The sequence below is a fragment of the Panicum virgatum genome, chromosome 9N (assembly GCF_016808335.1).
Source record: "Panicum virgatum strain AP13 chromosome 9N, P.virgatum_v5, whole genome shotgun sequence".
Lineage (NCBI taxonomy): Eukaryota > Viridiplantae > Streptophyta > Magnoliopsida > Poales > Poaceae > Panicum > Panicum virgatum.
Genome location: NC_053153.1, coordinates 66476957 through 66491164, shown reverse-complemented (window position 1 = coordinate 66491164; position 14208 = coordinate 66476957). Strand labels below are relative to the sequence as shown.

General features: G+C 54.6%; 1 protein-coding gene across 1 annotated transcript; it reads left to right on the top strand.

The window, feature by feature from the left end:
• The first annotated feature begins 8550 nt into the window (after positions 1–8550).
• LOC120689276 lies at positions 8551–11472 on the top strand. The gene is made up of 6 exons (XM_039971583.1): positions 8551–8580; positions 8662–9056; positions 9442–10090; positions 10147–10341; positions 10418–10890; positions 11019–11472. The coding sequence occupies exons 1-6, from the start codon at positions 8551–8553 to the stop codon at positions 11470–11472; spliced, it is 2196 nt and encodes a 731-aa protein (XP_039827517.1).
• The last annotated feature ends 2736 nt before the right edge of the window (positions 11473–14208 follow it).

Below are 14208 nucleotides of genomic sequence, written 5' to 3'. Positions count from 1 at the left end.
TGGAGATCAGGATCGGGAAGGAGAAGAGGCACCTGGAGGTTGGAGGAGCAGCATCGGGAGGAAGAAGAGGCACCTGTAGCAGAGCAGAGCAACTCATGATAGTTGGGGAGGGGTTTTATGGGCTGCCTGCTGGGCTGGGCCTTTTTTTTTTTGTTCCTTGTCCTCTTCCTTTTATTTTTTCATTTCCCTTTTTATTCCTAAACCATACTGCTGCTTTGAATTTTTTTAATAATCATATGGTGTCGCCTTGCCACGCCTTATGCTCGCCTAGGTGTCGCCTAGGCGACTTGAATGAGTGTCTCGCCACGGCTCGCCTTGCCGCCTTAAAAACAATGATACGGGTACAGATACGCACGTAGAGGATACATGGACAGCTGTCCAAGCCAAACAACACAAAGGACCCTAAAAAAAGAGAAATTACAACCACACCCCTGGATCCCTCGCGAACCACCAGCGGTCGAGCTTCTCGTCGCCGGTCACCACCGCCGTCGAAGAAGACGAGCGCCCTCGTGAGCTGAAGAAGTCTCATCGCACATCGGCTTTTGTTGGAGTCTACTTGGTGTTGTTGGTTACTCTTATATAGGTCTTGTTTGTTTCTCCCGTTCTATTCCATTCTACAAAAGAATCTCGCATACATGGTGTACTAAATAAAATCTATTTGTAAAACCATTTTAGGGATGGGTGTAACTTTTCGCGACGAATCTAATGACGGTAATTAATCATTGATTTGCTACAATGATGTTACAATAACCATCCTCTAATCGCGCGGTCAAAGGCCTCATTAGATTCTTCAGGATCACTAGTGCGGGGGTTGTGAAGTTGGTTTTGTAAACTGCCTTTGTTTGACACCGTAATTAGCGGTCAAAATATCACTATTCACTAGCATGCTACAAACCAAACGGGGCCTATGTTTCTTTGTATCGGCTTTCAACCAAAAATTCTTATGTTGAATTGAGCCATTGTTTTTCCCAAAAGAACATGTCATGTTATGCAAAAACAAACACTGAGCTTTATAAGTCTAACAAGGGGCAAATAGATCAAGTTCTCTCGTTCCCTAGTTCGAGAAATCTAACACTTTTAGTGTAAATTACTGAAGCCTTAAGTTAAAACCAATTTAGTATTAATCTAGTTCGATCTTTTTACCACTCGATGATTTGAAACTTATTGACAAATTCGTTGTTATGATCTAACTAATATAGCATTCTGTCATATTGCATGTAAAAGATTAGGAAAGTTCAAGGATGTCAAGCAATTAGGTTTTTACTATAAGCACCTTTGATTTATCATACCGATAAACCTTGAAACTGAATAAGTAGGCATAGACATTTGGATGTTGAGGGACACATCATTTACCGCCAAAAGAATAATATCATTTATACTCTTATAATAGCCTAGGAAAATTTGGACACCTCATCTAAATCAATTACTTACCTGAGTGGATTAATTCCACCATAAAAGACACCTAATCAACTGATCTATGATGAGTTCACCTTTTGGTTTTTATGTTCAAACAAGCCTTTTTCTCTCGCTTGTTGTTGTTTGATTCATGAGACCTCGCAGACTGTACTACCTTTTGGTTGTCTTTAGTCTGGTACTGATTTTTTACTAAGCATTGATAATAACACTTGGACTAATATGTCCTTTTTGTCATTTGACAAGCGTCAGTTTTGCTTCGCTCCTTTATTAGCCAGCATCAAGGCTCCAAAATATATGTAAAAGAGATAAAATTGAAGTATTATTGTCAGATGTCTCCTTGATCTATAAAGGCCAAATGGTGATAGAATGGCTAATAATATGGAGTGGCTCAATTACAAACCCTTGTAACTCTACGAACGAAGAAAGCCATTTTTCGGAAGAGTGAAAGAAATGAAGCTTCACTACTACAAAAAGTATTTTCAGCACCGACATTTTCACCGCTGTCCCTAGCGCCCAACCACTCTAGGGCCGGTGGTGAAAATGTTTCACTACTACTAGCAAGCTTCCTAGTGTTTAGGTTCTTTTAAGAGGAGACTTAAACGTGGGACGTGTTTTCTGGAACTTTATGGTTACCGTTTTGCTGTGACGTAGAATAGAAGAGAATTAAAGATGAGATGTTGTTTCCAACAATTCAACTTGCAATGATAGTAAATTTACTTCACAACTAAAAATTACAGGAAAAAAAGACAAGGAGCAGATTACATTGGGTGTCACAATTAGTACGGTCCGATGTGCATGACTGGGATGAACCACTTATCAGAGATATCTTCTTTGAACATGATGCAGAGGAGATCCTGAAGATTCACATTCCAAAAGTACACATGAATGATAAGGTTGCATGGTTCTATGAAAAGAATGGAATTTTTACGGTTCGTAGTGCCTATCGATTAGCTGTACAAGAAATTGCCCAAGCCCAGGGTCTAGCAAGCACAAGCATATCACAAGATGGAGGACGAACCTGCTGGTCTAAATTATGGTCATCCCCAGTTCCTCAAAAAATAAAAATCTTTGCTTGGAGACTGGCAAACAACAGCCTAGCAACAATGCAAAATATTTCTATGACTTTAAGAAGTAAAATAAAACATGTGAACATGTTTATACTTATCACACAGATAAGCATAAACAATATAAATAACCAAAGTTTCAGGAAGTACCCTGAAGCGGGGCCGTTGCCGGAGGCATTGGCTGCGCTGTTACCAACTGGAGTAGACATCTACTCGGTTGGCCTCAGTCGAAGTAGTCGAACTAAATCGGTGCAGGAAGAAGTTCGCAGTGCAGTCCCGCGAACGGTCACCAAGATGTAGTCGACGTAGTCGTTCAGCCACCAGAATGTAGTCGACGTAGTTGTTCGGCTCGTCCACCAGGAAGTAGTCGTTCAATCGGGCAAAGCCTTTGTATTTTTGAGCAGTCACGCTAAAGCGTTACCCAAAAACCTGATTGCCCGCCTATCCCGTGCAGGATCTCAAGGCGAGCAAGGTTTCGGAGGCCTGCTCACGCTAATTCTGTGCACGCAGAAATTAGCGTTGGGGAACTCAGTTGTTGCAACTGGAGAGGGAGAAGAGAGGAGCCGAGTTGCCTCAGTGTTGCAACTGGAGAGGGAGAAGAGAGGAGCCGAGTTGCCTCAGTGCTCTGGTGCAGAATGGATGAGGGGAATGGCACTTCTTATATAGTGACTCAGGTGCTCAGGATCGTTGAACCTGGACACCATCAGAGTCATTTAGGTGATGCGGTTATGGCCATTAATTACAGATTTAATTGCACGTTTAATCGCACGATTAATTGCTGTCAACGGCAAAATAGCCATCGCACCGCACCGGCACCTGCACGTCCGCGCACCGCACCGTTCGTCCGGCCGGCCTCGCCTCGGCCCGGCCCGGCGAGGCGAGCGAGCGCGCGCGCGTGTGGTTCACCATCCTCCTCTTACCGGCTTCACAAGTGGTGTACACGAAGTCCACCTTTTAAGTCGATTGGGATCCTCCTCAATTCCCGGTACGGAATTAAGCATTGATTTCCTAGCATTAATAGTGGGCTTTAAATTCTTTTAATGCTTTAGAAATACTCCCTCCGTTCACTTTTGATAGCTATATTTCATCTTGACACAATGACCAAGGAAAATAACTTTACTTATCATATAATAAATACAACACAAACTTTTTTGTTGGTCCTCCAATGATTTAACTGGAAACTCCTCGTTACTAGTGCTATTTATTGCCACAGCCCATGCCATTAGCAAATATAGCTATCATTTGTGAACATTTGAGTTTTTAAAATATAGCTATCAAAAGTGAATGGAGGGAGTAATGGGCCAAGCCCATTACTCCAACAGAATGATAGTACTTGCCGGATCTGTGGAAGAGAAGAAGAGGATGAGTTTCATGCTGTGATATCTTGTACTAAGGCTAAGGCCTTAAGGGAAGAACTGAGGAAGGAATGGGATTTAATCCCAGAAAATAAACTAGTTAATACTGGCCCTGATTGGTTCATCATGTTGATTGAGGATCTGAACATGGAGAATAGAGCGCAGCTGCTGTTCTGTCTATGGAGAGCGTGGCACCTTAGAAATAATGCAATTCATGGCGATGGTAAAGCTTCGGTTTATGGATCAGCCAGATTTGTTGAAAGCTATTGGAGGTCGCTGTTACAGATCCGACATGGGAAGGAAAATGATAAGAAGGGCAAAGCACCATTAGTTGATAGTTGGAAGCAGGTAAAGGAAGAGAGAGTTAAGCCTCCACTTGGACAAAAGGTGCGGACTAAGCCACCACAAGGTTGGACGAAACTGAATGTTGATGCTGCCTATGACCAATCTTCAGGAGAAGCAAACATAGGAATTGTGATAAGAGATTTTTCCGGGAAGGTGCTGTTATCAGCTTGGAAGCATGGCATTCGCTGCGCGTCGGTAGAGGATGCCGAAGCTGTGGCCTGCCTTGAAGGGGTTCAGCTATCCAATGAATGGATCAGAAAACCAACTATGATTGAATCTGATTGTCATTGTGTGGTAACATCACTGCTTTTCGATGATGAAAATAGAGCGAGCACCGCACCGCACCGCACCGCACCGGCACCTGCACGTCACGTCCGGCCGCGCACGCGCACGCGCACCGCACCGCCCGTCCGGCCGGCCGCGCCGCGCCTCGCCTCGGCCACGGCCCGGCCCGGCCCGGCGAGGCGAGCGAGCGCGCGCGTGTGGTTCACCATCCTCCTCTTACCGGCTTCACAAGTGGTGTACACGAAGTCCACCTTTTAAGTCGGTTGAGATCCTCCTCAATTCCCGGTACGGAATTAAGCATTGATTCCCTAGCATTAATAGTGGGCTTTAAATTCTTTTAATGCTTTAGAAATAATGGGCCAAGCCCATTACTCCAACAATCCCCACCAAGAAATTCAATCCACACTAGAAATAACCTCATTCCCTCATTGATATACCAGTATTCGACAGAGACTGTTTAGTTGAATTTCCATCTAGGACAAAGGTTACACTTATTCACAACTGTGCAATGGACTATGCCTTGAATTGCCAGTTTTGTGCAAACAAGTTTGACCAGAGCCCTACACTGGTACTAGGCTGCAAAAGCATCCTCCTTTTATAGACACAAGGAGGGGCAGAGTACATGTACGGGGAGATCTAAAGTCATCGTCTCCTCCCCGAATCGAGGGGTATGCAGTGGATGACTACTGTAGAAAGTACACTGTGGTGTAGTGGAGGGCATGGCGCCGGGCGTGGTAGTTGTCCTGGGCGGCGTCCTGATTTCGCGGATATCGCGCCGGTGTCCTGAGGGCTCCTGTGGGCATCGTGGCGTTCCCTGTTGAGGGTACCGTCCTCCATGTTGACGTGGCAGGGCGTCGAGGGTTCGGCAGGCAGGAGGTCTTGCTCCGGTCAAGGCACGGGCCGCGTTCGAGGGTCGCGCCCATGCCGGTCGAGGGTTCCGCAGCAGAGAAAGTACGAGGAGTAGGCATCACAGTGGTAGGAGCAGTGTCGGGCACGTCTGCACAGGGCGTCGCAGGTTCTCACAGTGTCGCACCAGTGCTGGGGATGGCGGAGCAGTGACCAGAGTTGGCGGACGGGGCTCCGGTCACAGCTGCTGTGCGGCGTGGTGGCCTGACGCCGCCTGACTCCCCACTTCGCGGTGGAGTGGTTGGCATTCATTGCTTCTGTCAGGCGGGCAGGTGAGCAAGTGGATTGCGAGCTCCGTCTGCAGAGGGCTAGCCTCGAGCAAGGCAGAGTTAGTCCGCTCTCCCGAGGGTAAGTCTGCTACCCTCGAGCGAGGCGGAGATGCGGTGCGCTGTCGAGGGTCTCGGCGGGGAGGCCTCGAGCGAAGCGGAGATCACTCCACGGGTTTGAGGGGGCCTCGGATGGGCCGTACCGCGGAGCTGGGCCGTAGGCTGAGTGAGGACTGGGCCTCCTTGGGATCTGTAGAGGATTTGGGCGTTGTGGGCCCGATTGCTTGATTGCGTTTTGCGTTTTGAGGACGATTTAGTCCCTGGATTAGGGTGCCCCTAATTGTGGTACCATACAGTAGCCCCCGAGCCTTTGTAGGGATGAGTATCAGTCCTGCAGAGGCTTGATACCTCGAAGCTGCGACTCGGATGTTGACTGTGGGGGTTTAGTTTTTCCTCCGTGGGGGGGCGTCGGCGCACCCGCAGGCGTAGCTAGAGGAGATTAGTTCAAGATCGGAGCTCACCGACAGAGAAACGGCGGCAGGGTGCCCGGCATGCCTCGAGCACCATGGCGTCGCTGCTGGGGGTGTCACTGCCGTACTAACGGGAGGGTTTGAGCTGGTTTGCGGAGTAAGATAGAAACGAGGAGAAGGCTCGGGTGCTGGATTGTGGGTTTTGATCCTCCAATGTGTGAAGTTTCCTCCGTGGGGGCGCGTCAGCGCACCCGCGGGTGTAGCCCCCGAGGCCTTGGAGGAGTGCTAGCACTCGTCCAAGGGCTATAAACGTTGCCTTGTATGGTTGATCAGGTGGGGCGATCGTCCAGCTTCCATTTCAGCCGGCCTTGGCGTTTTTAGTGCTGGTACGGCGGCCCGCAGCCTCGTTTGGTCCCGCTCTGACGGTTCGTCGAGAGCGTGAAGGGATTTTGATGATCATGCGAGGGGGGATTCGTTCGACACATGGAACTTCACAATCGATGGCAGCCGATCTATTCGAGGGTGCGGTCTGAGCCGCGGCGTGCGAGGAACCCCCAGAGCCCTAGCCTGTGTGAGGGCGTTCAGGGAACCCTCGACTTTTCGTTACGATCCTCGTCGCCCTTCCACGGGGAGGAGGGGTGAAGCGTGCCATGCTACCCATGCCCGGGCCGCGAGCCATGGTTGCTTCAGTGAGCTATTAGCGGGTAGTTCAAGCGGACGTCCGTGCCCCGTTCGATAAGGGTCGGCTAGTGGTCCGTGGACATGTCTCATAAAGCGCTCGCAAAGGTTTGCTAGGCGGGGCTCGGACCCATTCGATAGTGTCCGAGGGCTCGATGCACTCCCTCGATGGGATCCCCCTGCTAGGCACCCTCGACTGGCCTTGAACACTGCGTTGGATGTCTAGAGCTTCACGCTCGAGGGTAGCTAGTATGGCACGTCCATGCAGTCCTTGACTCTGGTGATCTAGGGCGCCTGTCGAACCCTCGACGGGCTAGGCTTTGAACCCCTGATCAGTAAGGCCTCGGAACAAAGTTCCTTCGATGATAAGGAACTCCTGGGGGGGATATTCCGTCACAATCCGCAAACGGCGCGGGTCTCCCGCTGATCGTGGGCAACGTGGCCCGGTGTGTGCGGTGCGGGCGCGCCTTTTCAGGCGGCCGTCTCGGGTAGGCGGGGAGGCATAGGCGGTGACTGGCCGATGGGACGGCGCTACAGTCCCGCCGCGCCCCGTCGGTTACCGCACCGCGGTAATTATTGTACGTGTGCGTGGGGGGTTTCCCGGCCATGGGTCCCAGCTGTCGGTGGCTGCGAAATCTACCACATTTAATGTGGTAGATTCGGAGCCACGGCGACGAATCCGCCCGCCACAGTGAATAAAAGAGAAAGGGGGGTTGATTCGTTTCACTTTGCCATTTGCTCTCGCCTCCCCTGCCTTCTCCGTTTTCCCTGCATCCAGAGCCCAGAGCCGAGAAGCGAGAGGAAGAAGAAGAAAAGTGAGCGCACCTTTCTTTCTGTTTGAGCCTTCCCCCTGCATTCCCCCTTTGCTAAAGGGATGGCGTAATTCACGGATCCGACACCATGGGGTAGGTCCACCATCCGCGAGGCAGACTTGGAGGCGTTGGTCGCCGATGGGCTCTTGCCGCCGAACACCGACCAATCGTCGCCGATGTGGATCATCCCAACGCCAGAGGAGAGGGAGCCGAAGCCCCTGAGCGGCTACGTTGTGAGCCTAGCACGGCTCCACGAGTGGGGATTCGGCGTCCCTGCTGGCGGGTTCATCCGTGCGCTTTGCCACCACTACGGGGTGGAGCTGCACAACTTCGCCCCCAACTCCATCTCGCAGACGGCGGTCTTCGCCGCCTTCTGCGAGGGATACTTGGGGGTGGAGGCACACTGAGAGTTGTGGCTGCACCTGTTCCGCGGGGAGCTCTACACCGAGCACGTTCCCGGCCAGCCGAGGAGAGTCGCCCGCGCCGGTGGACTCACGCTCCAAGTGCGTGAGAACAGGGGGAACCTGTACATCCCCTGCAAGATGACAACAAACAATGCCGGGTGGAGCCGAGGGTGGTTCTACATGCGCAATGACAATGGACGGCTCCCGGTGTTCACCGACAAGGTTCTCTGGGAGAAGCCAGACACATGGAGGTGGGGGGTGTCACCCCCCCCCCCCGAGCGCCAGGCCATGCTCAAGGTGTTCACCGAGGCGCTGCAGTACTTGACAAAGAAGGGGCTGACGGCGGCCGCCGTCATCGCGAATTTTCACCGGCGGAGGGTGATTCCCCTCATGGAGAGGAGGTTGGCAATCTTCGAGCTGACTCCCGAGGCCGCGGTCGAGGGTTCGAGGATGTCGAATGGGCTACTCTCCGTCGATGCCGCTGCCCAGAGGGTGAAGAGCGCGGTGGCGCACTTCCCCTCTGACCCAGAGGACCTCTGAAGGATCAAGATGCGCCCCGAGGAGGGGTACATCAGTTTGGTGAGTCCAGTTTTCGATCGTTGTTGATTTTGCGCTGTTTCTTCTCCTTCTTCTTGTTCTTGATCTGGGCCGTGCTTGCAGGGACTGAGCCGTAAAGGCTATGTCTCGAAGCCCCCGCTCCCCGAGGTCCGCGAAGCGAACCGCCTGCGCGCACAGGCGGACAAGAAGAGGAAGGACGAGGCGAAGGCGACCGCCGCCAGGAAGAGGAAGAGGAGGGAGGACCATGAGAAGGAGTGCACCAGACGGGAGAGGGAGGGCCTCTCCCCGCCGACCACGCCTAAGTCCACCGAGGATGAAGACTCCTCATCCGGCGGGGTGGATTTCTCGGAGTCTGATGACTTTGAGGTGGTGACGGCCGGAAGCCCTCCGCTGGTCCCGCAACGGGCTGGCGTCGAGGCCTCGGCATCAGTGCTGGGCGAGAGAAGGCTCGCGCCGGCGACGTTGGAGAAGGCGCCCGCGGCGAGGATGGATCGGAGGTCGCCCACGCCGGCGGCGGGACGGAGATCGCCCGCGCCGGCGGCAGGCATGGAGTCACCTGCGCCACCGGGCTGGATAACACCCGCGCCTGCGGTGGCGATGGGCGGGCAGACGTCTGCGTCCGCGACATCAGCGGGCGGCAGGGCGTCCGCGGCGAGCGCGGATACCCTCAGGCGAACAGCCCCGAGGGCACAAACTGGTCGAGGGGCGACGCCATCGGGCCAATTGTCGGGAAGTGGTAGCGTGCCTTGACCCCAAAGGAGCGGCACGGCCAAGCGCAGGCTGAGCTCCCTGTCGAGGTAAGCAATCTTAATTCCGTCTTTCGTGTTTGTTTGTTCGACTCTCCGGCCCCTGCTGACTTGCCGTTCTCCCCTGTTTGTCCAGCCGCAAGGCCGCTACCCGGGAGATGGTCCGTCTTGCGCCGTCCAAGGCCCTCAAGACTGGGGCAAGCGCAACGCCGCATTCGGTGTCGCAGCCCCCGAACGGGGGGTCCCAGTCGCTAGAGGTGGCCGCCACGGTGCTCCGGGAGGCGATGGCTCGGGGGCCCAGTCGGCCCAGCAGGCTCGAGCGCAGAACGGCGGGAGCGACGCCGGCCAGAGTGGCGAAGCAGCGACCGCTCGGGCGGATGCTGAGGGGGAGGCCGGCCGAAGCAGCACGGAGGGTGCTGCCTAGCCGGATGCTGAAGACGATGCCGACCGAGGCGGCACAGATGACACCGCCCGGCCAAGAACCGGTGGAGGAGGGACTGGCGAGGATGCCTCGGAGCGCCCCGCTAGGCACACTAAGGGAGAGACCCCCGTCCCTGAGTCAACGAGGGTCGGGGACAAGGGTGCTGCCGCAACGGCGGTGGCACAGACGATGCCAGCGGTGGAGGAGACCCCCCATCCCAGAGTCTGTGGGGACTGAGGGCGAGGGTGCTGCTGCCGCGGCAACGATGCAGATGGCGCCGGTGGACATGGTGCTGGTGCTGGTGCTGGAGATGCCGCCGGGCGAGGAGTTTGGGGACTCAGAGGAAATCGACCCGGATGCTGCGGCTAGCGCCGCTACCCGGATTGCCGAATTCGTTTCGGCCTACGATGGTGTCCTCAGTGCGGGGATGTCCGAGGGCCCCCCGTGGGGGTCGAGTGGGCGATGGTCCAGCACGGGGTCCCCTCAGATTTTGATCGCAATGAGCGGGAGGAGGAGGAGGTCTGGAAGGCGCAGTACGAGGCCGGCACTCAAATCCTGGACGCCCTTGGCCTCGCCTTTCAGCTTCATCAGAAAACAAACTTCCTTATCAGCAAGGTAAATGCCTTTCCCTGGGAATTGTCCGTTTCTGATCCTGTTTGTGTGTCTTCCGCTTATGTCCTTCCGTTCGCAGCGACTGAAGGAAATCTCGCGTAGCAAGAGCGCCGAGCTGGCCCGGCAGTACTCCCAGGTGCGCTGGCTCGAGCAGTGCAACGCCAGTATGGTCACACGGATGAACGAGGCCAACATCTTGGTGTCCGACCTTAGGGAGCGTCAGCACGCGCTGGAGGAGGAGTTGGCGCGAGACATCGACAAGCGCGACGCCCAGAGGGCCGTGGCGGAGCAGAAGGCCCAGGAGGTCGAGGCGCAGGCTGCCGAGCCGCGGCGGAACGCGGTGGCGCTAGTGCAGAAAGATAGGGCGCTCGAGGCGAAGGAGGCTGAGCTCCAGTGCAAGGAGGCTGAGCTCCAGCGCGAGAAGGCGGCCATCACCACGCTCATCGACACCCTCGTGGGGAAGGATGTCGTCCTCGAGGCACGGGAGGTGGCCGTCCGCGACGCAGAAACCGCCCTCAAAGAGAGGGAGGCCTCCTTATCCGTGCTCCAGCAGTAGGCGGACGCTGCTCGGGCGTTGCTGGAGCAAGAGAAGGAGCGTACCGAGGGTAAGTGTCCTGAGATCCGCTTAAGCTGTTTTTGACTCGCCGGAACTCATCTTTGATTTCTTGTTCAGCGCTGAGGAAGACGGTGGCGGACGAGACCGTGGCGAAGAAAGCCCTCCAAGCTGCGTATTCATCGGCGCAGAAGGATCTCACGGACCTGGAGGGCGCCGCCGTGGCCACGTGCCAAGAACTTGAGGGGGAGGGAGGCTCGTCCGGGAGCTCAGTGGCCAGTCGCCTGCGATCGCTGGGCGGTCGGGTGGCCGAGCGCCTCAGGAGCACCTTCCGCCTCGGCGTTCAGAGGACCCTCGCCGTGGTGTTGACGCACTACGACATGAACCTCGAGCAGGTGGCGACGGTATACGTCGTCGCGCCTGGCGTCGAGGGAGATGACGCGGTGGCTTCTATGGAGCATGCCGCCGCCTCCGTCGAGGGCTTCGCCGCCGCCTTGTCCGAGCTGCTCGAGGGCGACCTTCTTCCTGACGCCGAAGATAGCATAGCCGAGGGTGCACATGACGAAGAAGGAGGCCTGTAGGAAGTCTGGGCCGCGGAGCCCATGTAATTGGATTAGTATTTTGCTTCACTTATCTGCCTGTGTGAGAAAGACTAAGTGATGTAAATTGACAGTGTGGCCGCTCGAGGCTTTGTGAATTTTGTGCCCTCGTTTTCTTTACTCTATTTCCGTGTTTTCGTATGTAACTTAGATAAACTTATGTGAGGAATTTCGCGTTCATAAGCGACTTAGGCGTAGGGTGGTGAGTGGGGATGCCGTATTCCAGAGGCGTGGGCGGTCCTGTGGCTCGGCCGGCCCCGTACCGTAGTTGCTTACGCCTTGCGTCCGTTTCTTCTAAATATACGAAAAACTTAGATACAAAAAATTTTCGAAAAATGGTGGCGTTTTTGGGGACGTTCAGTGGTTCCCCCCGTAGTAGCCCCCGAGGGAGGCTTGGCTTTGCCGAGGGTAAAGCCGATCCTACCTCAGTGTTCGTGCGCATTCGAGCTCCCGAGGGTTCGGATGATTCCCAAAAAATAAATAAGTAACAGATACTCTTTTATTATTTCGGGAAGTACAAAGTACGAGTACAAGCTATGTACGAAGAGCTTGGAATTTTAAGGATAGGAGCTACGTAGCTGCTGAATATTCCAAGCTTTCGGCGCGTCGTCGTTGTGCTCCTCTCCGATGCTGAAGATGACGCCGCCGAGGGTGTATGTGACGGAGAAGGAGACATATAGGAAGTCTTGGGCCATGCAACCCATGTAATCGGATTAGCAATTTATCTTAACATGCTTCTGTGCGAGAAAACAAATTAATATAAATTGACGGTGTGGCCGCTCGAGGCCTTGTGCGTTCGTGCGCAACGTTTTTGTTACTAAGTTTTCGTGTTCTCGCATGCAACTCAGATAAACTTCTACAAGAAATTTCGCGTTCATAAGCGACATAGGCGTAGGGTGGTGAGTGGAGGTGCCGTATCCCGAAGGCGTAGGCGGTCCCGCAGCTCGGCCGGCCCCGTACTGTAGTGGCTTACGCCTTGCATCCATTTTTCTAAGAATACGAGAATCTTAGATACGAAATTTTTTCGAAAAACGGTGGCGTTTTTGGGGGCGTTCGGGGGTTGCCCCCGTAGTAGCCCTCGAGGAAGGCTTGGCTTTGCCGAGGGCAGAGTCGAGTCTACCTCAGTGTTCGTGCGCGTCCGAGCCCCCGAAGGATCAAAAGATTCCCAAAAAATAAATAAGTAACGCATACTCTTTATTATTTCGGGAAATTCGAAATATAAGTACAAACTATGTACAAATAGCTTGGAATTTCAAGGATAGAAGCTATGTAGCTGCTGAATACTCTAAGCGTCAGTTCTAGGCGTGGTTCGTCGTAGTGGCTGCTCTGGGCGCAGCGGGATTCGCTGGTGGCTCAACTGGTGAGTTCGTCAGTGGGTCCGTCGTGTCGTTCGCTGCGTCGTTCGCCATGTCGTCGCCTTGTTCCGCCAGCCCGACCATGAAGAACTCCCGAGTGAGGTCGTAATCCTCCTCGCTGGAGTCATCGGAGCAGGAGAAGCAGTAGTCCGCCGCGGCTTGAAACGACAGGAGTGCTTCGTGATCGCGGATCCCGGAGAAGTCCAGGGCGACGCGTTCGCGCACGAAGACATACCCCTCATCCGCGGAGTCAGGGTACGAGCCGTCAGGTGGCGGCGCGACGAGATTGCAGATCGAGATGAGGCGATGACCCGGCAAATCCTCGTGCGCACTCACGTTGGTGCTGACGGGTGGAGCGTGGGTCGCAGCGGGGGTGTGCGTCCCGGAGGGAAGGGGCGACGGCTCAGCCGCGCCGTCCTCGGGGGGCATCGTCGCTGCGATCAGTGGTGGTGAAGCGGTGACGTCCTCCGCCACGGCGCCTGGTTGCGACACGTCAGCCTCGACCCTCATGGGGGAGCTGAGGCGTGCCGCTCTTCGCCGCTCCATGCGCGCTTGCCGCGCGCGCCGACCCGAGCACCTCCTGCGCGGGGGCGGTGGTGTCGGTGTGTCGGGGTTGACTTCGGGTGGGAGAAGCTCCATGTTGCGGCCGTTGCCGGTAGCCACGAAGTCGAGACTCCCGAACCGAAGCACCGTGCCCGTCGGGTGTGGGCGTGACCCGTCTGCCGTCTAGGAAAAAGAAAGAGGTAATGAAGACAAAAGTCACGCAGCGCTCCCCTACCTGGCGCGCCAACTGTCGGTGTCCTGACCCGGCGGTCCGGCACCAACTAGTGATAATGCTGCGCGGTCCCTATCTCTAGATGGTTGATGCAAGAGGAAATACAGTAACACACGGATTTATCCTGGTTCCGGCCATAGTGCCGTACGTCCAGCAGGGGTGTGTGAGTGCACTGTACTATCTTGCACCGGGGTGCTTGTAGTAGGGGGTACAAGCGAGGCGAGAGATGGAGGAAGGCTCCCAGGTCTCTACTAAGAGATTGAGGCAAGTGCCAATATCGTGCTCTGGAGCGCGGGTGTGTGTTCTACGGGATGAGTTGAGCGTTTAGGCGTGTGAGATCATGGAGAAGATGGTGCCCGCCTCCTCTTTTTATAGACACGAAGGGCGGAGTACATGTACGGGGAGATCTAAAATCGTCGTCTCCTCCCCGAATCGTGGGTATGTAGTGGATGACTACTGTAGAAAGTACACTGTGGTGTAGTGGAGGGCATGGCGCCGGGTGTGGCAGTTGTCCTGGGCGGCGTCCTGTTTCCGCGGATATCGCGCTGGTGTCCTGAGGGCTCATGTGGGCGTCGTGGCGTTCTTTGT

Coding starts and splice junctions, on each gene's coding strand:
- LOC120689276 (XM_039971583.1), top strand. CDS start 8,551: ATGCGCCCCGAGGAGGGGTACATCAGTTTG. Junction 9,057..9,441: donor GCGGCGAGGATGGATCGGAG/GTCGCCCACGCC, acceptor CTGTTTGTCCAG/CCGCAAGGCCGCTACCCGGG. Junction 10,091..10,146: donor AAATCGACCCGGATGCTGCG/GCTAGCGCCGCT, acceptor TGGTGTCCTCAG/TGCGGGGATGTCCGAGGGCC.